The sequence below is a fragment of the Suncus etruscus genome, chromosome X (assembly GCF_024139225.1).
Source record: "Suncus etruscus isolate mSunEtr1 chromosome X, mSunEtr1.pri.cur, whole genome shotgun sequence".
NCBI classification, from domain to species: domain Eukaryota; kingdom Metazoa; phylum Chordata; class Mammalia; order Eulipotyphla; family Soricidae; genus Suncus; species Suncus etruscus.
Window position 1 is genome coordinate 70,015,285 of NC_064868.1, and position 25,868 is coordinate 70,041,152.

General features: G+C 37.9%; 1 protein-coding gene across 1 annotated transcript in view; it reads left to right on the top strand.

Annotated features, from left to right (window-relative positions):
* Positions 1-25,868, top strand: part of CENPI (centromere protein I) — a 99,392-nt gene that overhangs the window by 40,852 nt on the left and 32,672 nt on the right. The window contains exons 9-13 of the mRNA XM_049766926.1: positions 949-1,038; positions 1,530-1,658; positions 2,121-2,288; positions 2,428-2,548; positions 21,790-21,881. Of these exons, the coding sequence (XP_049622883.1) occupies positions 949-1,038; positions 1,530-1,658; positions 2,121-2,288; positions 2,428-2,548; positions 21,790-21,881 (600 nt within the window). The remainder of the gene's footprint in view (positions 1-948; positions 1,039-1,529; positions 1,659-2,120; positions 2,289-2,427; positions 2,549-21,789; positions 21,882-25,868) is intronic.

Genomic DNA, 25,868 nt, shown 5'->3' on the forward strand with positions numbered 1-25,868 from the left:
TTTGGTGAACCATATGTGGCACATATAATCAAACCAAGGTTGGCTGTGTGCAAGGCAAGCTCCCTACCAGCTGAATTATTACTTCGGCCCTTATTGTGAGATTAATTATTTGTTTTAGTTTTACCAAGCTGCTTAACTACTACATATTGTTATATTTCCTATTTAATTTTATAGGAATTATTCCTTTGCTCTGTTTTCTTGGACTCCTGTTTTTTTCTTTTTACTGTCTTGTCTAAATTAAGAATAAATAAAATTTGATTCCTAAGTGTACTACATGTTAAAGTAAGCCATGCTAACCTTATGCTTGATTAACTTAAGCCCCGGGAAAGGAGAAGAAAATAGCATATATAAAGAAAGTTAAATAGAAGAAAAGATCATCCAAAAAAGACAAGAAGTTAGGAAAGGATTGTTTCAGGATAGTTGATTATCTCTTTTGTTTATCTTTAGTCTTTCTATAGCTATAGCACATAGGATTTGATAATACATATATATATATATGTATGTGTGTGTATATATATATGTATGTATGTATATCTGGGGGGCACACCCTGTGACACTCAGGGATAACTCCTGGCTCTGCGCTCAGAAATTGCTCCCTGCTTGGGGCACCATATGGGACACTAAGGGATCAAACTGTAGTCCGTCTTACGTCACCCACATGCAAGGCAAATGCCCCACCTTTTCAGCACTGCTCTAGCCCCGATAACACATATATTTTGTGTGGGATGTTGGGACACACTTGACAGTGTTCAAGGACTGTTCCTGTCTGAGCTCAAGTGGCCTCTGGCGGTGCTCAGAGTGGTATTTGGGATTGAACCAAGGTTGGCTCCTTATAAGGCATGTGCCTTTTCTTTAGCATTATCACTTTGACTCCTGAACACACACACACAAATTATGATTACTTCTTCTTGTCATTGAATTGAAAATTGAAAACTCTTTTTATTTCAGGGAATGCAACCTCATCTCCAGGCTTTGTTGTCACTGTATAAATTCTTCGCTCCTACTTTGATTTCTGTATCTTTGCCTATAAGGAAAAAGGTAAGGGATGTATGAGCAATAACTTATTGAGATTGGAATTCTTTTGTTTGTGTTTGGGCCACACCCAGCAGTGCTCAGGAGTTATTCCTAGTTCTGTGCCCAGAAATTACTCCTGGCAGGCACGGGGAATGATATGGGGTGCTAGGGATCCAACACAGGTTGGCTGCAAGCAAGGTTACCTTCTCCATTGTGCTTTACACTCTGACCTCTGGGATGTTATTTTTTATAAAGTTAGCATTGGTTTGTACTACAGTGTTTAATGCTTTCAGTTTTAAGATCTAGTATTATGGCACTTTGTGGCAAGTTTTTAGGCAATGAAACTTGCTTAGATTTCTTTTGATATATTTAATAGATTCCAAATGAGAAAAGACTAAATGGTTTTTATGGGTATAAATACTTAGAATTAACATGCTTTCAGTTAAGGAAGAAATTTATACTTTATATCTCTCTGACTTATGGATATCTACTGTACTTTACATCCCAATTTAAAGATCTATTTTAAGAATTCAGAAAATCTGTGGAAGATAGCTCTACTTCAAGTGAGACAAAGGAACCAGAGGCCTTTTCCAGTTACTCTAAACATGATATTGGGTTCATCTAATGTCTGTCCAGGAAAAAAAGTAAGTACTTAAAACTCAGACAATTGTGAAACCAACTTTTATTCATTTAAAGAAGATATGGACATATATTTCATCAATTGTGTGAAAATATGCTTTACATCAATAAATATAAGAAAGTGAAAAATAAAAGGACATTGAAAGATATCTACAAATCTACAGTGTGACTATAATGATAGAATATATGTGAGCAACATTAAATTCTTTCAATTATATGAAAACATTAATCATCTAAATACTATAAGATAAAATAAATATTTAAATCTATATTAATTACCCAGATTAGAATACGAACTACATTCTGATTGTTTCATTGAACCACTTTATATTTTATTTTATATTTAATATAAATATTTATATTTTATATATTTTATTTATATATTTATATTTTTATTTAATTGACTGCTCACATTTATATATTATACATATTTTATTCATTGATTGTTTTATTTTTGATTTCTTTAGAAACGGAATTTTCAGTCACTTATACCAGAGATACATTGTGGAAGCTCCAGTAACGATTATGGGCAAAGTGGGATGAGTCTTTCAGACTACCTTGGTAGCAAAGGATCAGTTAAACTAGAACAACTAAAAAGCTTCCCACAACTCTTAGAAAACATCCATTGCTTAGAGGTATGTGACTGGATGGGCTTCTATTTGCATTTTTCTTTCCATTTCATGACCATTATTTTTATATATTTTCTCCTATTTCCTTGTTTCTCTGACCTACTTTTCATACACCAATGGTTGACTGGCTGTTTTGTCTTTGCAGCTGCCATCTCAGATCGGTGCAGTGCTGAAGAACCCTCTGCTTCTTCACTATATTAACTGCATCACAGATGAGTCAGTCTTACTGAGGTTTTATTATTGGTTGAGTCAAACACTGCAAGAAGGTAAAAATTAATACTTAAGTGTTTGTGAATGAGGAGGGAACATTTAATTTACAAATGATTTTCTTTGGCAAGGATGTCAAGCCTATTAAGGGGAATATTTTGCGTGATGCGATTGTTTTCTCTCATAATCAAGTATGTAGTGCCAGACTACTTCATCATTTTAAGGGTCAGTCAAGAAAGAAAGCATATTAAGGAAACACTTTGGGATGGTCAGCAAAACTCATTGAGTGGCTCTGCTTTGATAACTTTATGATTCAAGTTCTGTTCATTTTTATTTGTCATGAAATTTGCCATTTAAGCCTCTTATTGCCATCAAATCAATGGCACCCAACTTAGAAGAGACTGCTTGGTGAGCTAGAACACTGAGTTATTATTTTAAATGGAAACACAGTTGACTTTGAATAACATGAGTTTGAATTGTGCCAGTCTCTGTGTAGATGTTATTTAATTTTGGCACTGAGCTTTACAGTACAATTAATGGTTATGTTTCTGGAACACAATATTGCTACACCATATCCTGAATATTAGCATCCCTCCCCTAATCACAGTCTGTTTTCTACTCACTTTTATTTCTCTCATCCCCTAAAAACGCATAGCTGTAGACCAGCTCTCAGGGTTTGTTACTGGCTTTTTGTTATTTGTTTTTGTTCTCTTTGTTTCTTTATATTCCACATGTGAGAAGAATCATCTGGTTTATGTCCTTCCTTTGATTCACTTTGCTCAGCATGACACAGTCCAGTTCTATTGAGGAAGCAGAAAACTGCAGGGTTTCATCTATTTTGATATAGCTGGCTTCTTCCTAGGTTTTGACAGGATTGTTTGATTTATATGTTGTTGTTTTATTTGTATGTGTTTTATTTATCTTAAAGAATGCCTCTGTCAGAAATATGTGTGCAGGTATATTCTCCCATTTATAGGGATGTCTTTTGTTTTAATGATAACTAATTTTGCTGTGTCAAAGATTTTTATTTTATTGTTGGTCAGGAGACCCTCCTGACAGTTCAGTCAGTCAGCCCAGCAGTTAAATTGAAGGACTTGAGGATACCTGGACCCAGCATTGCTTTTGGGCCTCAAGGGCCAAACTGGATGGTGCTTGAGAGCATCTACAGCTGCACCCAGTGATGTTTGACGAATCATGTGTTAACCAGCATTGGCTGGATACAGGCATGTTCCTCAACTTTGAAGTATCTCTCTAGCTTCTCATTTATTTTTGCTTATGTTTTTTTTTTGGCCAGTGGCATTGATTCATTGAAGATACCTCAGAAGCAGTGTTGTAGAGAATTATATCTTTGTTTTTCTTCAGGCATTTTATCAATTTGTTCTTAATATCAAAGTCTTGATCCATTTAAATTAACTTTTATGATTATGTTAATTAGTTTGGCATCTAGTATATTATGTTTTGGCATGTGGCTATCAAATATTTCCAATATTATTTGCTACTTAGAGCCTCTAACTCCCTTATGAAGATGGTCCATATATTTGACGATTTGTCTCTGGGCTCTTAATTCTGTGTCATTTGTCTGGTAGTCTGCATTTATTTTAGTACCACTTGCTTCCGGTTTCTTTTACAGTATTATTTAAAGTTGAGACAGAGACCTCTGGTCTTTTCCCCAGAATTACTTCCTGAATTCAGGGAGTTTTATTACTTGATACTCATTTTAGCAATATTTCCACCACATTACTTAACAATTCCATGTTATATTTTGTGGCGAGTTCATTGAATTTGCATAGTGCTTTGAATGGTATGGTCCTTTCAGCACCATTAATCCTCTAAAATCACAAATAGGGAATATTTTGATGTATTTTATGTTTCTTTTTTTTTTTTTACAATCTAGGCAGTGTTTAGGGGCTCGAAGAACCCCTCTTGATGATTCTCAGACAACTGGACCATGTGGTACTGGGGATTGAACTAGGCTGGCTGACATATAAGGCATATGCCTTAATCTTTATTCTTTTTATGAGGCCTCATGTTTTTTCTTTATTTTAAATATATTTTCAGTTTGGGGAATGTAACATGATATTTTGCAGGATGATACTAATTTCAAGAAGAATGTGGAATGAGAGAAAGAGTAAAGTTCCTAAGTCTTGTTGTTTTTTTTTTAATTATGATATATAGATTTCTCTTTCAGCTTTTGTTAAGTTGATTCCTAGGTACTTGATGTTGTAGACACAATAAAGAATGGGCTTTAATTTATTTTACTGTTATTAAAATACCATGATATACAAAATTTATAATAGTTATTTCAGAACTATGTCTCTTGGGACCAGGAAGATAGCACAGTGGTAGGATATTTTGCCTTGCATGGGCCGACCTGGGATGGACCCGGGTTTCATTCTTGGCATTGCATATGGTCCCCTGAGCCTGCCAGGAGTGATTTCTGAGTGCATAGCCAAAAGTAACCACTGAGTGCTGTGAGTATGGCCCCAAAGCACAAACAAAAGGAATACAGTGTCCCAACATCAGTTTCACCACAGTGTGACCTTTCTTTCACCAGTGTCCCCAGTTACCTTCTAACTTCCAGCCTATGGTCGGCATTTTCTAACTCCTTCCAGCACTTCGTTCCTTCCATAGTGATACTTCCTTCTACCAATTTTATATTGTACCCTTTCCTGTTTATGCCTATAGGCATGTGTTATTTTCTACTGTGTTTCTTTATTTCTCACATACAACTGAGCTCATTCTGTGTCTGTCCCTCTCCCTCTGATTGAATTTACTCAACGTGATACTTTCCAGTTTCATCCATGTAGTAGCAAATTGTATGACTTCATCTTTTCTTATAGCTCAGTAGTATTCTATTGTGTATATGCACCAGTCATCTTTTGTTTTTGTTTGACTTTGACGACACCCAGTGACTCTCAGGGGTTACTCCTGGCTATGTGCTCAGAAATCACTCCAGGCTAGAGTATTGAACTGCAGTCCATCCTGGGTCAGCCACGTGCAACATGCAAGGCAAACGCCCTACCGCTGTGCCATCACTCTCCCCAATCCAGTCATTTTTTTGGACACTTGGGTTCATTCATATTTTGGCTTATGTCAGTGAACATAGGAATGCAGATATATTTTTTGTTTTTGAATCCTTGGTGTATACTCCAAGGAGTAGAATTGCTAGGTCATATAGAAGCTGAATTCTTAACTTTTTTTTAAGAATATCCATATTATTTTCCCAAAAAAGGCTGGATCCATCTGCATTCCCAATAGCAGTGAATGAGAGTCCTTTCCCTGCATCCACATTTACACTGACTGCTGTATTTTTTTTTTTGATGTGTGACAGTTTCTCTGGTGTGACTAAGTATCTTATTGTTTGTTTTATTTGCATTTATTTGCATTTGATGATTAGTGATACAGTACATTTTTGTGCCTTTTGGTTATTTATATTTCTTTGAGGAAGTTTCTGCTTATCTTCTATTTTTTGTGTTAGGTGTTTTTATTATATTTTTCTACCAGTAATTTCTTTATTTGTTTTCATTTTTGCCACACCTGATAGTGTTCAGAATTTATTCCTGACTCTGCACTCAAGAATCACTCCTTGTGGTGCTTAAGGGATCAAACCTAGTTTGACCACATGCAAGGCAAACACTCTACCAGCTTTACCATTTTTCCAGCCCCTACCAGTACTTTACATATTTTAGATCTTAACCCTTTATCAGATTAATGGTAGTTATATAGCATCTTCCAGAATTTGTGGTATCTTTGTATTCTGATGGTTGTTTCCATTAAGATGCAAAAATTTCTTTATTTAATGTCATCCCATATCTATCTATCTATCTATCTATCTATCTATCTATCTATCTATCTATCTATCTATCTATCTATGATTCTACTTGCCTGGATAATGGTATTGCCACCTTAAAGAAGCTTCTAGCTTCAATGTAATGGAGAGTTTGCTATTTTTGTTCTATCTTATTGATTCAGGTCTGATATCAAGCCTTTTAATCTATTTTGTTTCCTACTCTTGTGCATGGTATTAGAAAAGGGTTTAATTCATTATTTTCCATCTGACTGACTAGTTTTCACACAGCCACTTGCTGAAGATGCTTTCTTTGCTCCACTTCATTTATTTGCTCCTTTATAGATTAGCTATCTGTATATCTGAGGATTTGTTTCTGGATTTTTCCATTCTGTTTTATTGATCTGAGAGTCTTTCTTTATTCCAATACCATGGACTTCCATTTTGGGAGGAGTAGGGATTACTTCTGGCTTTGTGTTTAGGAATCACTCCTGGTAGGTTTGGAGACGCATATAGGATTCCGGAGATTGAACCTGGTCTGGATGTATGCAAGCCAAACACTCTACCCACTACTTTAGCTCTGGTCTCAATACATTCTTCCCATTTTTTTATTTTTTGTTTTAGTTTTCAGCAATACTCAGGGTTATGCACTCACCACTCTTGGTGTTGCTCAGGGAACCATATAGGATGCTTGGTATTGGTCCCCACCTACCTGCATGCAAGGCAAGTGTTATAAATGCTGTACTATATCTCCAGTCCTCATAGTGTTTGATGTTGAGAGAAGCAGCACCTCACATCTTCTCCTGAGAATAGCCACTGTTATCTTTAGGGTTTTCAAAGTATAGTATCATGTCATCTGCAAATGATGAAAGCTTGACTCTTTTCCTATCTGGATGTCCTTACTATCTTTTCTTGCTTAATTTCTGTAGCAAATACTTCCAGCACTGTGTTGAGCAGAAGTGGTGAAAAATGGGCAACCTTGACTTGCACCTAATTTTAGAGGTTTTAGAAAATTCTGTTTTCACCATACAGAATAATGTTTGCTGTTGGCTTGTGATAATCGACTTTGACTATGTTGAGGAAAGTTCCTTCAACTGCCAGTTTTTGAGATTTTTTATTCTGACTGGGTGTTGCTGGATCTTGTCAAACACATTCTTTTTATCAATTGATAATATATATTTTATATTGATAAGGTGTACTGACTCACTTGTGTGTAAAATCATCCTTGCATCACCAGGATGAATCCCACTTGTTCATAGGATATGATCTTTTTGACGTGCATTTCTGTTGATTAGGAATATTGTTCTGTAATTTTGCTTTTTGTTCTGCCTTTGTTTGCTTTTGATATCAGTCAGGGTAATGTTTGCCTTATAGAAACATTCTGGGAGTGTTTCTATTTCTTCAGTTCCTCGAAAGAGTCTCACATATATTGCCATAAGCTCTTCTTTAAAGGTTTGGAAGAAGTCACCAGTGAACTCACTTGGACTAGGTTTTCATTTTCAGGATGATTTTTGATTACTATTTAAATTTTCTCAGCAGAAATTGGTCTGTTCATGTCTTCATTTTCTTGGTTTAGTATTGGAATATCAGAAATCCAGTAAGTTTATGTAAAGTACAGGATACAGTCCTTTTCTGTTCCAACTCTGGGTCCCAGCCCCTTGAGACCAAGACTTAATCTTGCCTCGGGAAACTGGGACAGGGGCCAATCCCAAGCACCACAAAATTAGGGAACTTTTTCGTCAATAGTTCAGTTTCCCAGCCCAGCCTTAGAGAACTCCACAGTTAAGCTTATTAAGGCCTGAAACTTCAGGAAGCTGTGCCCTAGATATACCCTGCCCTGCAGAATTAACCACAATAACAAATCGGTGCCCTTACAAGATTACTTGGGATTACTTGGCTTCTTATTATTTCATCTTAGGCTCCAATAGTATCCTGTGGCAGTGTTCTTTTTGCATGGGCACATTAAAATGAGGACATTTTAGATATAGAGATATTACTATTCATTAAGGATGAAAACTCCAAAACCTTATGGGACACTGGGGGATTGAACCATGGTCTGCCCTATGTTAGTGCTTGCAAGGCAGACACCCTACTGCTTGCACCATCACTCCGGCCCCCAAAAATAAGTTACTTATTTTTTTTTGGTTTAGGGTCACACCCAGCAACACTCAGGGGTTACTCCTGGCTCTACACTCAGAAATCACTCCTGGCAGGCTCGGGAGAACATATGGGATGTTGGGATTCGAGCCACCGTCCTTCTGCATGCAAGGCAAATGCTCTACCTCCATGTTATCTCTCCGGCCCCATTATAAGTTACATTTTTTAAAGTTATTCTTAGAATAAATAACATACAGTGTAAGTCAAGGTTTTCTAAAGGGAAGTCTACACGTTCCTGTAATTTTTGCTTTTGCTTGCCCTCAGAGGAAAAGCATTTCTGAGCTCTGTAGTGACTGCAATAAAACCTGTTGCCTGTTTTATTATGGAAAATAACTTGAGGCAATACAGGAGTGTACATTTGCATGTGGATGCTAGTGGCAGATAGATGCATAAATGTCTCAAATGTCTGAGACTCTGTTACAGGTGAAGCACTGGACCGTGGATTTGAACTGACCTTGAAAAAGTAACAATAATAGAATCATGAACTGCTTGCAATTTTCAAGTCATAATAATTTAATTTATTCAATAATTTCCTCTATGTCTTTTTTGTCTCTCGGCTTTATTCACCTCTTCCTGGAGACCATTTATCAGAAATACAAGTAGTTTATATGAATCTTGTTGCATGTACCATGCAAATTGGTCATTTATCTTCCCAATCATTATTTTAAAGATTTTTGGGCTGATATGCCTGTGCTATCACATTTTGTCTAATTCTTCTGCCACTCTACCTCTATGTATCAACAGATTTGACCTCTTAATATTGTTTTGTGAATAGTTTTAGTTGAAACAATCAGCCAGAAATAGGACATTATGAGAAAATAGGAAAACAAACCAACATAGAAAGTTCCACTTATTGGTTGGACTTAGAATATAGGCTTAGAATGATCAGTGAGGTGTCAGTGATACCACCTTTTCCTCAAGAGCCCTCTACATAAAATACCGGAACATAAGGGATGGGTGAGCAAATGGATTATAGAATAAATTATAAAAGGCATCTTTCTGAAAAAAAAATTCCAGTCTTTTCCAGACGAATATTGAAAGAACATTTCTCCTGAGAAATCAGCTAAGTTTCTTTGAAGAGCATCACTGAGAGATAGAATGGAATCACTTTGTTTTTTTTTTTTTTTTTTTGGAATAGGCAAGGTAATGACATGTTGTGACAAGTCGAGATTTTCTAATGGGAAAATTTAATTTCCCTTTTGGAATCAAGACTATGACTTGGGGATCATAGCCCATTAGGGAATGTACCCATAGTCTCCCTTGAATTGTATGGTCAGTTATCAATTCCAAAAATGGAGCAAAGGTTTAAGGTTACTTATTATTAAATAAGGCCTTTCTAATGGTCCAGATAATTGGGCTGTAGCTGCAGTTTGTGATTGGGGCATAGCAAAGAGCAGCAATTATACTTTTACTGTATGTATAAACCTGGGAAGAAGACTTGGAGATGGTCCATAAAAATTTTCTAATTCCTTTTGAGCTTCCTTGGGCTATCCAGAGTGGAGCCCCCTTTCAGGGTGAGACATAGGTTACTGAGCTCAGATTTGGGAATTTCAAAGGATGTGTGGATCCAATGAAGATGTTGAAGTCACTGGTTAGGTCAATTCCCATAAGTAGAGTACTCACAAAGAAGCATCCACCAGCCACTTTGGGAAAACAACTAACATTATTATAGGTGAGAAAAGGATTTTTATATTAGGGGAGAGTAGAGTATTAACTCTTTGTCAGCCAGTCAGGTAGGATGTTAGAGGGATTAAAACAGGGTGTGTGCTTCTGTGTACAGGGAAAACAGGGTATAGGGGATTAGGAAAAGTAAGCTGTGTGCTTTGTGTCTTTAGAGTGTGTGATTACTGTGATTAGCTAAAATAGTGGACTCTTCTCTACCCTAACTGCATTCATTACTCTTTGTGGCAAGCTTGCTATCATGGGCGACCCTCCTAGCCCTCATCTTTATTTTTACCTTCATATTATTTTGTCATATTATCTTTTATTTTTTTTATATTCCACAAATTAGTGTGAGTATTTTATGTCTATCCTTCTCCCTTGACTCAAATTTACTCATTTACGAATCAAATGAATAATAATAAATATTTGAGTAAATATCTCTTCAAATTCAGTACTTTTATATGTTAGCAATAGCAAGTGCCTTCCTTCATTTTCTTTTTTATTAAATAATTATTACTTTAAGAACTGTGGTTTCAGAATTTTTCATGATTGAGTTTCAGTCATCCAATGATACCAGCCTTTACCTGTGCATGTTTTCTGCCACCAGTGTCCTCAGTTCTTCTCCCATCCTCCTTCCTGTCTATTGGCAGACATTTTACTTCTCTCTCTTTCTCTCTTTCTCTCTCTCTTTACTCCCTTTTTACAGCATGGTTTGCACAATTTTTAATGAAGGGTTATGTATTATGCATATCACTTTATCCCTGTGTAGTATCCTGTTTTTTCCAGAGTGATCACTTCCAACTTTCATTGTCTTGCACTGATCCACTGTGGCAAGCTTCCTACTATGGACTGGTGTTCCTAACCTTCATTTCTATTGTTTCTGGATATTATTACCATACTTTTTTATCTTTCTTATATACCATGCATGTCCCCTTTTGTTTGCCGTTATTAGATCCAGAGCTCACCTGTTTGCAGGGCCACTTCAGCCAACGTGGTTATCTGTCCTTGGAGGGTGGTCAGTGAGGCAGTGGAAGTATCAATGATCTGCAGTAGGTGGATGAAGTCTTAGGCTGAGATAAGTTTCCTGGGCTAGTGCCCCACTTTAGAGTCCAACAGAGGTGATCAGTCCTACCGTTATCAGCAAGGGAATGAAGATGTCTCTTTTCATCCTGGTCTGTGGCATTGACTAGTACATCTCATCAGGTCTGTAGAGGGTTAACCCATGTACCACTGTTACTAGCTGGCACTTCTCTGAGGCTGGAGGTTGAGAGCTGTAGAAAATAGAATTAATTGTATGTCTGAAACCCAACTATGAAGGATTTTGTAAATCACAATGGTTTCAATAAGATAAAATAAAATTAAAAAATTACACCAGATGAAGAGACCAAGGGAAGGGTTGCTTGTTGTTCCAGTGTGCAGGGGTTATCTTGTGGGGGGGGTCCTCTCATAGCAGAGACTTGAAGTGGGGTCCACAGCTGTTGTCTTGGCCCTGGAGTGACATCTTATGGAGTCAGGTTATCTGTGAAATCTATAGGGACAGCAGCAAACAATAGCCAAGATAAAGAAGCACAGAGAAAGCAGTCCTGATTTTCTGAGATCTTGACAGCCTTAAGGGGTTGAAGGGCATACTGCAAGTACTTCAGCCAACAAGGGAAGTGTAGGGGAATGAAAAGGGCATTGCCAAGTCTAAGCTCTTCTTCTTTAGGGACACTCTCTTATCCATCTCTTGTCTTATTAGGATGGTGGCTTCTTATTGACTCTTTCCTATCTGGGGTACCAGAGGTGCCAATTTTTAACCCTGGCTTTTCACATATAAGACTTTGAAAAAAAAAAGTAAAAGAATTTTCAGGCTCTGCCTCACTTTGTGCATTGCTAGTATTAATGAGGTATGAGGTCAAATCTGACCTGCAAATTTGAAATAATGCTCTCCCTTGGCTTTACTGATGGTAAATCCAATAATGTGAATGGTTCGGGGGGTATATAATTTGAGGCACATTCAATTTTCAGATGATTTTTCTTGGTCTCTAGGATCCCGTGTATTGAGCATTCATATAGTTGCATTATTGAATGTTATAGGTGGTATATTCAGCTACCTGCATTAGTTCGTTTGCATAACTTACCAACACATTCAAAATGGCAATCACAGTTAGAAATATAGTGGTTGGTGTTTTACTAGTATTAATTTGGATCAATATTTTTCCAACTCCTTGTCAAACTTCTTTTCCTGGTGAGCAGAGTGATGTTGGATGGGTCTTTTCCATCACTTTCTTGGATTTTAAGTGTCAGGTTAGGCATCTTTTCCTGTAAAAATACAAGCATGTCTCCCCCATCTTTTCTCCAGTCTCCCTTTATAAAAAAATAAGTTATTGCTTAATCTGGATTATATCACTAACCTTTATGGGTGTTTTCCAGCCACATATACTTAAACTATCATTTTTGTTTGATTCTTTTAGTTTCATTTGGAAAACCTTGATTTTGTGTCATTTCCAAAGGTCCATTTTTTAAGGGCACTATAACATGAATATAGAGCATCTAAGCTACATTTCCATAGATTTCCCTAGACAAATACATTAGCAGCCAGAACAATAGCACAGTGGTAGGGCATTTGCCTTGCGCACAGCTGATCCAGGGCAGACCTGGGTTTGATCCCTGGCATCACATATGATCCCCTGAGCCTTCCAGGTGTGATTTCTGAGCACAGAGCCAGGAGTAGCATCTGAGCACTGCTGGGTGTGGCCATAAAAACCCAAACCAAAACAAATACTTTAGAACATTTCTGAAAGATATAAAGATATGCTTATAATAATCCAGTTTACAACCATTTGGTTTCACTTTGTTGCATAGAACACACATCTACACTCCTTTCTCTAACTTAACACCCCCTCCCACTCCCGGCATGCCAGCTTCCCAGGTCAGCAGCCTAGAAACCAGCACTGCAGCTCTTGGAAGGGAGATTTGGAACTGCCCTCTGTAAATTTTAAAACCAGTTGCTAGGCATTTACACCTAGCAGGACAAAATTATACTCTTTGGTACTTATTAAAGAACTTTTGTACAAAATGTTGTATCAGTTCTATAGCTTTCCAGTGGCTTTTGGATATTCACAAGCAAGTATCATTACATTTGGAAAACATTCACTAAAATTACCATGAACTCTGAGAATTGTAAACTTATAGTTAGAGCTATTTTAGGACCAACATTAAGTTTGGTATCTGGTGACAAAATTGACATGGAATTAAATTACCTAAACAATATCATGCATTTCCCTGAAGTAGGCAGGCTAATTAGAGTAATTTGCAACATTTTTCCATCCAATTCTTAATTCTTAGAAACCACTGGAGTTAAAACTAACTCCTCTTTGTGGGAACTTTAAGCTCACTAAGCTTGAATTTAAAATGACCTTTTTTTTCAGTGTGTTATCAGTAGCTGACTGTTGGAATTTTCTGATAAGTGTAAAATCTGCCTTATGGGCCAGCTTGGCTCCCTTTTAGGTTTCCCTGGCAACCTGGAGAGAACTTTCATTGTTAGGAAAGTCTTTTATAGTCATTTTGTGAAGCCTGGTAGAAAGGGCAGTCAGCAAGGGGAGGTCCCTTTAAAGGGATCTTATTGATTTCTCTAAGGTAAAGTAACATTTATCAAGAGTGGGAGTAGGAGGCAACACCTCCAACTCCCACAAATTTTGGTTTAGAATGAGTTGCCAGGATTCCTCTTAAGAGTATAAGCAGCCCCTATATCTAGAAAGCATGTAATGGGCTGCTCTTTTGATAGTAAACTTGATGGGAGGATTTCATGATAAGCTTTGTCCAGAATATCTGCAGGGTGGGGATAGAAGAGGGGAACTTGAGTTTAGGGCTGGGAGATTCTCTGCTATTAGCTTAATTGTAGTAGAGGGAACCCATCCTTATGGCATTGGTTTTACAGTCCTTTCTCCAATGGAACCATTTTTGATGGAGAGGGGCTCATATGCTGTTAGAAGCAGGAATTTTCTTCACTAATCAGCACCTCCACACTTGAGCACAGTGGAGAAGAATCCTTCCCAGTGCTATCCTAGTGGTCCCTGAAGTCAGGGGTAGCCTGCTGTGGAGTGGAGGGGGTCTCATCAGGTCAGAGAAGGACAAGAAGGGAGGAGGGGGAATTGCCTTCTGGTAGAGGGGTTGGCGATGGATTTTGTTTCTCTTCCATGGGGGAGTTGCCTGTGATTAAAGGGAAAGAAAAAATCAGCAGTTTCTGTAAAGGCCAGAAAAACTGTCAGTCTTAGGCTGCCACCAAAATACGGTGAGATACTCACCCCCTGATCTGACAGGGGAAAGGGATGTGAGAAAGGGATTCGGGAAGTGGGGGAATCCCTTCAATTGGGTCTCCCCCCTTTGTCAAATTCCTCCACTATGAGAAGGAGCCTGGAGACTTCAGGATAATGGGTTGCTACACTGGTTAAGGGAGGTGCTCCTTTTTTAACTAAAACCCAACTACAAACATGTTGGTAATCATGGTGCTTAAATAAAGATAATGAGAAATTTTACAAAAGGAAAAAAAGAGAGACAAGCGGAGGAAAGTTGTAGAAATGACAGGCAGTCAGGAACAAGGGTACTGAAATATATGCCCTTTTCTTTCACTGGAGTATAGCTCCTAGTCAGAAAACTTCTGTTGGTCTTTGTCTTTGTTCAAGTCCTTCCTGACTTCTTCCTCCACAGAATAGATAGGAAGGAGAGAAATATAGGAAAGGAGTGAAACCCAAGGGCGCCTAAAGAAGCATTGTCCTTAGAGGGAATGGTTGCTGGAAGACTTCCATTGCAACCTGGGGACTACTGAAGGAGACAGTGTCCCTAGAGGGAACAGCTGCAGGGAAGACTGTTCCTCTGGAGACCAGGGACTACAGGAAACAGTGTCCTTTGAGAGAACAGCTGTGTAAGACTTCTGTGAAAGGACCAGTGGCCCAGTTCCCTTCTCAAAATGCTGGTAACTCAACCAACTTAGGTGCTGCTTTCACTGTGCTCCACACTTGGATGCTAGATTTAAAAGATGAGGCAGGTCAATGGTTAGGGAGTTAGTGCATTTGCCTCCAATCCTGCCAGGAATAACTTCTGTGCACAGAGCCAGGAGTAACCCTCAGTGCCATCGGGTGTGGCCCCAAAACAAAACAAAAGGATGATGCTAGTGATGTCTGATCTGGAGCAAGGTTGTGAGTCTTAGAGTGGTTAGAAAGCCTAGGACTAAGGCCTTCATGAGCAACTACAGTGGGAGGAAAGGAGTATTTAAACAGTTAAATAGTTAACAGAAAGGCAAGGGAAGGGAAGGTCCTTTATTGGGCATGTGTACATGCAGCTAATCAGGTATGTGGATATAACTTATGTAACTGGGGAATGTGACCTACATGACCTGGGAAAGCACAGGAAGTGAGTGGGCTCCATTATCTCATGGCAGATGTTTGCTCTAACAGACACCCCTACACCAGTGCAAATCCTCTTTGAGCCAGTGGATATTCCATAATAAATTATTTTGTTGCTAAGTGTTTTGTGTATTTCCTCAACTTTCTGTTTTTTGTTAGTTTTCAATTTCAAGAAGAATTTTCACATGATTTTATCTTGATATGATAGAGACCCATGTTGTGCTCCAGATTTTAATCTTTTTTGGTTTGGTTTGGTTTGGTTTGTGTTTTGGGCCACACCCAGTGGCACTTAGAAGTTGCTCTTTTTTTTTTTTTTCATTTGTTTGGTTTTTTGGGCCACACCCATTTGATGCTCAGGGGTTACTCCTGGCTAAGCGCTCAGAAATTGCCCCTGGCTTGCGGGGACCATATGAGGCGCCAGGGCCGGGGGATCGAACTGAGGTCCTTTCTTGGCTAGCGCTTGCAAGGCAGACACCTTACCTCTAGCGCCACCTCACCGCCCCCTAGGAGTTACTCTTCACTCTGTGGTCAGAATTAACTATTGTAGGCTCAGGGTACCACATGGGATACTGGGAATTGAACCTGGGTCAGCTGCGTGCAAAGCAAACACCCTACCCACTGTGTTATTGCTCTAGCCCCATTTTTATTTTAGAGAATGTTCCGTGTACATTGTGGAATAATGTATATCAACTTGTGGGAAATGAAGAGTTCTGCATATGTCTGTTAGATCCAACTCTTCCATTTCTTTCTGTAAGGCCAGTATTTCCTTATTTTTTGCCTAGTTAATCTAGCCCATGATAAGAGTTAGGTGTTAAAACTCTTAACTATTATTGTGTTGATGCCAATATCTTTTTTTCAGGTTTATTATCAATTGGTTTATAAATGTTGATGATCTTTCATTTGGTGCATAGATGTTAATGAGCATTCAGTCATAATATATAGTTCTTTTGATAATTATGTTCATCCATATAATGTTTTAAATTTTAAATATATGTTTCCTAATGTAAGTATGACCTCCTAGCCTTTTAATGTAACTGGTTGCTTGTGTGTTTTGAATGTTTTCATGTATTTATCATGACTGTTTAGGTATATCTCTTATAAGCAGCAGATGACTGGTTGGATTCAGTTTTCTAGTTCTGTCTAGCCACTCTGCCTTTTGATTGGTGACTTCAGACCACTGACTCTAATTGAGATTAAGGAGTATATTAGCATCATTTTGTATGGATTATAAGTATTTGTTAATTTTTACCTTTTGAAGGAGACCATTTAGTGCCATTTGCAATAGCAAAGCTGGTTTAGTGGACATGTGCTTCTTCAGCTATTGTTTGTAAATTCTGTATTTACAGAATCCAGCCGAGCTGGATGGATGGATGGAATTTTCTTGTTGGGGGTGTTTATTTCATCAAAATTCTTTGTTTTATTTAACCATGCTCTTGTGACATGTAGAACTTAATTTAATAGATCTACGTTAGTTTATTCTTTGGTCTTGCAGCTCTATAGATTCTGTCTCTATCTTTGGCATTTGCCATTTTATTACAGTGTTTTGCAGTTCTATTTGGTTTTATTTTATTTGATACTCTTCAAGATTCTTACATGATATCTGACTCAGACTTGGAAATTTTTCTACTAAAATTTCTTTGATGGTGCCGGAAAGATAATACAGCAGGTGAGGTATTTGTCTTGGCATATGTCCAATGACCTTTGGTTTTTTTTTTTTTAATTTATTGAAACACCTTGATTACATACATGATTGTGTTTGGGTTTCAGTCATATAAAGAACACCACCCATCACCAGTGCAACATTCCCATCACCAATGTCCCAAGTCTCCCTCCTCCCCACCCGACCCCCGCCTGTACTCTAAACAGGTTCTCAATTTCCCTCATACATTCTCATTATTAGGACAGTTCACAATGTAGTTATTTATCTAACTAAACTCATCACTCTTTGTGGTGAGCTTCCTGAGGTGAGCTGGAACTTCCAGCTCTTTTCTCTTTTGTGTCTGAAAATTATTATTGCAAGAATGTTGTCACTTGTCACTTTGTCAGTCCTCAGCACACCATATAGCTTGTCCCTGAGCTTGCCAAGAGTGATCCTGAATGCAAAGCGAGGAGTAAGTCCTGAGCACTGCCAGGTGTGGCTAAATTTATTTTTTGATTATGAGGTTAAATTTAATCTTAGGCCACCAAATATTAAAATGAAATTAAAATAACATTTCTTTGACTAATAGATCTTTCCCTTTCCTTAGGGAAAGATTATGATTATGATGTTCTTCTATTTATTTTCTATTTTATTTGGTACTCTTTGAACTTCTTGGTTCATGTATATGACTTGATTCTAAGATTAGGAAACTTCTCAACTAAAATTTCTTTGACTACTAGTAATTCTTTCCCTCTTCTTTCCTCTCTCTTGGGGACTCCTATAATTAGGATGCTATTTTCTAGGAATTATTCCATAATTTGGAATGTTACTTTAATTTATCTTCACCCATTTTTACCTTCTGTTCTCTCTTGATGGCTTTCTATACCTTATCTTCCAGCACACGGGTTCACTCTTTTGCTTCTTTCACTTTGCTACTATAGCCTTCCAATGAGTAGTTTACTTACCATGTTCTTCAGTTAAGTGACTATCATTGCAACTTTCTCATATCCGCTCTCACATGCTTTATCTGTATTTGTTGAACGACCATTCTGTAGTTTAGTTGAGGTCATTAAACAACTTTACCACCATTGACCCTTCTTTACAGTTTTTTTTGGCCATACTTGGTTGTGCTCAGTGATTATTCCTGGCTCTGAATCCAGGAGTCATTCCTAGCAGTGCTTGGGAGATCATATGGGATGCTGGCTGTCCAACCTGGGTGTCTAACCTGCAAGGCAAATGCCCTACCCACTCTGCTATTGCTCCGGCCCCTTATTTTTAATTTTTTGTTTTTATTGGGTTATTGTGATTGGGGCTTACTCATGTTTCTGTTTTCAGGAAACATTCTGGCAGTGCTCAAAGGACCATATGTGGTGTTAGGGATCTAAGTAGGACAGGCTGTTTGCAAGGCCCTATTCTGATTCCTTTATTTAAAAAAAATGTTTTGGTTGGGGCATGTTCACCTCGTGGTGTTTAGGGGCTGTTCTTGCCTGCATGCTCAGGGGTCACTCCTGGCAGTTTTTGGAGTGGGTAATAATGGATGATGGATCAATCAGTGATCAGCTACATGGAAATCAAACACTCTCTCGGACCCCTCTATTGTCCCTTACAAGTCAAATCTGAAAAGTTGTATTATTCTTGGGTGCTTGAGGATTTTGCTAGCTTTCTCTCTATACTTTAATTTTCTTAGGCTTTTCTGCTTCTTTGCATTGAGGTCAAGGGTGAGAGTTTGCTTTTGTGTAGGAGTGGGGTGAAACCTGAGGTTCATGTTCACTATTTCCACACAGTCCCTATGCAACTAAGCTTGTGGTAGATCGAACCCAGGCTGAGGCTTTAGAGTTACAAACTCCCTCCCTCGCTATTTTCACAGTTTATGGTGTTATATCCTCTCCAATATTGTCTCTGGCATTGAGTTTGGGTCTCTGCACATCAAGAATCAGCCTTGCATTTTTCTCAGTTCAGACCTCTGTGTAGGTTTATGAATGGCTGTACTCATTTAGATGCACTGTGGTGGAAGTGACAGCTTGTTGTCAACACTATCGGAGTCTCTCTCACCTCTACCTGGAATGTTGACATGTAGTATTCCTGCCTCTCAGGTGCATACTTTAGACCTCATTTGCTAGTCTGGATCTCTGTTTAACCCCACATAAGCCCCATCTTTATAACATTTTATGCAGGTGGAGATATATTAGTCTGTAGGTGAATTTTTGGTCCACTGCTTTTTTCCCTTAATAATCTCAATCTCTTCATAAGCCTTAACCCTTCTCTAACTCTGGGCCTGGAGTTTGTGCTTCATTTTTGGTCCAAGATTATTCAGTTGTATGCATTCTAATACTGAAAGGAGGGATTGTATTGAGGGCACAGCTAATAGGTAGCTCTCTTCTTTGTTCCTTTTTCAAGAGGAGCTGATGTTGTGTGTGTCTGTTCGTCTCCCCCCCCCCCACACACACATACACATTTAGGCAAGATACAAGAATTTTGGCCCACTCCTCTGAGCAGTATATATGGCTGAATGGTGCAAGTGCTATTTTGAGATGTTTGTGTGGGGGAAGTTTCACATTCATTTTCCTGTAGGTGGACAGATGGTACCCATCCCACCTCCCATCCCCAGTGTTGAGCTTTGTTTAGCTAAAGGCACATTGCCAAACCACCCAATCTGTCTGCCACTTTACCAGCCTGACTTTTTAAACTCATTTTCAGGCTTTCTGCTACACACTAGCCAGAGTATGATGCCAGTCATCTTGATACCTTGTTCTCAGAAAAGCACAGCTCACGCTTACCTCTCCCTCTTTGAGAATGTGTACTGTAATTGTGATTTTGGTGGCATTCTATCCACTTTCCACAGCCAGAGAAATTTGCTGATCTTTCTTGCCTACTGTCAGTGGAATCCTATATAAGGTTCTGTATCTGGTACTGTTTTCTTCTCTTGTTTGTAAATGGAGCTTTTTTTTTTCATCTCACTCCTGACTTCACCAACATTTTTGTTTGTTTGTTTCTGAGGCACACCCATAGTGCTCAGGGATTACTCCTGGCTCTGCCTTAGAAATCACTCCTGTGGACTTGGGGGGGTATATGGAATGCTGGGTGTCAAATCTGAGTCCACCACAAGCTAGGCAAAGCACTTTATGTGTTGTACTATTGCTCTGGCCTACTTTACCATACAGACCATAACTTTCTTCTATGCGTAGATTTATAAAAACATTTTGTTCAATATCTTTATGTCCCATGGGTTCAGTCATGGTTGTTGGTTGGCTGATATCATAAATGTGAATTCACTGATTTTGTGAGTTGACTACAAAAGACTTGAGGTAACAAAGAATTTGGTATCCCACTGGGACCTTGAAACCTCTTTCTCTGGTGACCCCAAATATATGACAAAGAATTAATATATATATTAATATATATAACATATTCCATAGAATTACTATAGTTAAGGTTTTGGAGAACCAATGTATATGGATTTTTAATTTTTATTGTTTTGAACCACATCCATGGTTCTCATGGCATATCCTGGATATGCACTCAGTGGTCATTACTTTGCAGTGCTTTTGGATTCATCTATGTAATCGGGATTATATCTGGCTAAGTAGCATGCACGGCAAACTTCTTATTTATTGTACTATCAATACAGACAAAAAATTTTAAAAGTGGTCTTCATAGAAGGTACTAGGGAGGATTTCCATCTCTTTGATGTTTTGGAACAATCTAAGGATCAACGGTAGTAACACTTCTCTGAATGTTTGGTAAAACACACCCATAGACCCAACTGATCCTGGACTTCTATTCTTACAGAGCTTCTTAATTACTGTTTTTGTTTCCTTACTTGTGATTGGCCTGTTTAGACTTTCTACTTACTCCTCTTTCAGTTTTGGGAGATTATATTTTTCTAGAAATCTGCCCATTTCTTCTAGGTTCTCTAGGTTAAGAGTACAGTGGTTTATAACAAGCTCTCATGATATCTTTGGTTTCTTGGAGTTCTGATGTAATCTCTCCCCTTTCATTTCTGATCTGATTTATTTGATCATTTCCTCTTTTATTCCTTGTGAGTCTTGTCAACAGTTTGTCTACTTTTTTATTCTTTCAAAAAACCAGCTCCTCGTTTCATCAAATCTTTGTATAATTTTCCTTGTTTCTATATTGTTGATTTCTGCTCTGTTTTTTATTATTACTTTTCTTCTGCTTGTGTTTGGGTTCCTTTGTTGTTGGTTTTCCATATATTAAGGTGTGCCTTTAGGCTGTTGATTTTAACTTTTCTTTCCTTATGTAGGCCTGTATTGTTATAAGTTTCATCTTAATTAGTGCCTTTGCTATGTCGCATAGATTTTGGTAATTTATTCCTTTGTTATTAGTCTCAAGGAATCTCTTTATTTCTTCCTTGCTTACTAAATTTCTATTCTTCTTAGATTATTCCTAGCTTACCACATTTGAAGGGTACATTTATCTCAAACTTTATATATTTAAAGCATTTGATTCATTATGTAACATAAAGTTACTCATATTAATAATATGTAAATTTTACACTTAATTTTTTTCACTTCTAGTATAACCAGGTTCTTATTGTCATTGCCACATAAAAGTTACAGTTTATAGTGTGAGTTGACTAGGATATATTAAAGTGCTAGCCTGTTTTATTTTTGTGTACCTAGATTATTATGTTTAATATTTTTCTTCCAGAATGTATTTGGTACAAGGTGAACACTTATGAAAATGAAAAAGAATTCACCAACTTCCTGGACACTATTATCAAGGCACAATGCTTCTTGCAAGTAAGATTTCATTCATTTCCAACTCATTTCATAATTTTAACCAGAATTAACTCAGATATCCATTGAAAACCTTTTTCTTTACTATTCTCTATCTTCTGTTAATTCAAATAGTCATCTCAAATAAATATGCATTAAAATCATATTTACCATTATATTGTTGGATTTGAAGAAAGAATTTGTAAAAATTTTTCACAAAGAAACAAACTTTTGTGGTCATAGGGATCAAATATGTACTAATGAACTATAGCCCCAGTACAAAACGTCTAATTGTAGAGATTGACCATTATAGAATTGAATGTATAAAATTATATATTAGTAAAAATTATATAATTTAGTAAAATGGATCTCACTTTTTTTTTTGGGTTTTTGGGCCACACCCGGTAACGCTCAGGGGTTACTCCTGGCTATGTGCTCAGAAGTTGCTCCTGGCTTGGGGGACCATATGGGACGCTGGGGGATCGAACCGCGGTCCGTCCAAGGCTAGCGCAGGCAAGGCAGGCACCTTACCTTTAGCGCCACCGCCCGGCCCCGGATCTCACTTTTTATATTCTTTTCTTGGGTCACTACCCGGTGACACTCAGGGGTTATTCCTGGCAATGCACTCAGAAATCACTCCTGACTTGAGGGACCATATGGGACACCGGAGGATCAAACCACGGTCCATCCTGGGTCAGTCGCACGCAAGGCAAATGCCCAACCACTGTGCCATCACAGTGATTGGCAGCTTGCTGGGGTGGGTAGAATGTTCTGCTTCGTGAGGATTTAAGAACTGAGGATAAAATGGGTTAGATGGGGAGAAATAACCGATGGGTGTTGAAGGAGTAGAAAAGAATTTGTAAGGTGGTAAGAAAAGGGGGTGCAGGTGTTATTTTTGTCAGAAGAGCAATACACAACATAGATATTCTATATATTACAGACGGACATAAGACAGATATTGAGATGGCCAACACATACGTTCATGTGCACACATGGACAGACACTGGATTATAGTTGAAAAGCTGACCCAGGTGAAATGGTACAGAATGCTTTAAAATATACATAAAGCCAGCAAGTCAGATGGAAAGGTTGTCCATTTACTAGGACAATCATGATTGGTGAGGGTAACCTTTACTAAAGAAAGACTTTGTGGGTTAAATTGTGCATAGAGCATTCTTAAAACAATCATAATTTTCAAGTCTAGAAAACTAAATGATATGTTAATGAACACAGGAAGAGGAGTTGATACCATGAAATATTGTCTAACGGGTCTTGAGCATCCAATTTTCTTTCCTAAAAGCAATCTAAAATTATAAGCATTATGGTATAATGGTAAACTACCTAAAATTGAAAACAGATTACAGTAACAAATTCAGTGAATGAACTCTGTAACAGGAGTTTGTGGCATGCAGTTGCATATCACATTGCTATCTGTGGACACAAACAGATTATATTATCAGGCATAATCAAGTAGAAAACTAATAGATTAGAATTTTTTATGGAATTATCATAATGAAGCCCTGTCTTCTGATTTTAATATAGTATAGCATTGCGATGTGGAATCAGGGTGACCAACTTATATCTCCTAGTACCATTGTGGACAAAAAAGAGCAAGGATGTATTATAGCCATAATAAAATTATTATAGTGAGCACTCTAGTGGGGGTCCAAATGCTTTCAAACACATTCTGCACCCGTTTTTCTGGTTAAAAACATTAGGACATTATTATAGATATCTATAAAAACCAGTTTATTCGACACCTGCTCAAACTAAACAGCTGAATCAGTACTTGACAGGAAAGAGATTAATCCATTGACATTTAAGGAAACTATTGACAGAAAGGGCTGTTGTGCTATTGTGTAGGGTTGTTGTTGTATTTGGGGATTTGGTTTCTGTAATTTCTCTTTGAGTAGCTCATTTAGGGTGGGTTTGATTGGCTTAAATATTGCAGTTCTTTATTGTCTGAGAATGTTTTTAACCTTCCCTCCCTTGTAATGAGAATTTTGCTGGTCAATGGACTCTAGGTTGAAAGTTTCTTTCATTTAGTAGTTTAAATATGTCATTCTACTCTTGCCTGGATTGTTTCTTTTTTTTCACTTTTCAGTGTTTTATTTTTTATTTTTAATATCTTTATTTAAGCATCTTGATTACAAATGATTGTAATTAGGTTTCAGTCATATAAGGAACACCCTCCTTCACCAGTGCAACATTCCCACGACCAATGTCCCAAATCTCCCTCCATCCCACCCCACCCCCACCTGTACTCTAGACAGGCTTTCCAGTTCCCTCATTCATTCACATGGTTATGGTAGTTCTTAGTGTAATTATTTCTATAACTGCACTCACCACTCTTTGTGGTGAGCTTCATGAAGTGAGCTGAAAGTTCCAGCCCTCCTCTCATTGTCTCAAGATTGTTGAAAAATGACTTTTATTTTTCTTAAAACCCATAGATGAGTGAGACTATTCTGCGTCTCTATCTCCCTCTGACTTATTTCACTCAGCATGATAGATTCCATGTACATCCATGTATAGGAAAATTTCATGAGTTCATCTCTCCTGACGGCTGCATAATATTCCATTGTGTATATGTACCACAGTTTCTTTAGCCATTCGTCTGTTGAAGGGCATCTTGGTTGTTTCCAGAGCCTGGCTATTGTGAATAGTGCTCCAATAAATATAGATGTGAGGAAGGGTTTTTTGTATTGTATTCTTGTGTTCCTAGGGTATATCTGTAGGAGTGGAATAGCTGGGTCGAATGGGAGCTCAATTTCCAGTTTTGGAGGAATCTCCATATCGCTTTCCATAGACGTTGGACTAGACAGCATTCCCACCAGCAAAGGATAAGAGTTCCTTTCTCTCCACATCCCCACCAGCACTTATTGTTCTCGTTCTTTGTGATGTGTGCCAATCTCTGTGGTGTGAGATGGTATCTCATCGTTGTTTTGATTTGCATCTCCCTGATGATTACTGATTAGGAGCATTTTTTCATGTGCCATTTGACCATTTGTATTTCTTTTTTATCAAAGTTTTTGTTCATTTCTTCTCCCCATTTTTTGATGGGATTAGATTTTTTTCTTGTAAAGTTCTGTCAGTGTCCTGTATATTTCGGAGATTAGCCCCTTATCTGATGGGTATTGGGTGAATAGTTTCTCCCACTCAGTGGGTGGCTCTTGTATCCTAGGCACTATTTCTTTTGAGGTACAGAAGCTTCTCAGCTTAATGTATTACCATCTGTTTATCTCTGCTTCCACTTACTTGGAAAGTGCAGTTTCCTCCTTGAAGATACCTTTAGTCTCAATGTCATGGAGTGTTTTACCTATGTGTTGTTCTATATACCTTGTGGTATCAGGTCTGATATCAAGGTCTTTAATCCATTTGGATTTTACCTTTGTACATGGTGTTAACTGGGGGTCTATGTTCACTTTTTTGCAAATGGCTAACCAGTTCTGCCAGCACCACTTGTTGAAGAGGTATTCCCTGCTCCACTTGGGATTTCTTGCTCCTTTATCAAAAATTAGGTGTTTGTATGTCTGGGGAACGTTCTCTGAGAACTCAAGCCCTATTCCACTGATCTGAGGGTCTGTCTTTATTCCAATACCATGCTGTTTTGATAAGGAAGAAGTCAAGCTCTCACTGTTTGCAGATGACATGATATTCTACTTAGAAAACCCTAAAGATTACCAAAAAGCTTATAGAAACAATAGATGCATATAGCAAGGTGGCAGGCTACAAAATTAACACACAGAAATCAATGGCCTTTTTATACACCAAAAATGATAGGGAAGAGATGGACGTTAAGAAGGCAATCCCATTTACATTAGTGCCACACAAACTCAAATATCTTGGAGTCAACTTGACCAAGGTCGTAAAGGAGCTATACAAAAAAAACTATAAAGCCCTGCTCCAAGAATTAAGAGAGGACACACGGAAATGGAAACACATACCCTGCTCATGGATTGGCAGGATTAACATCATTAAAATGGCAATACTCCCCAAAGCATTATACAGATT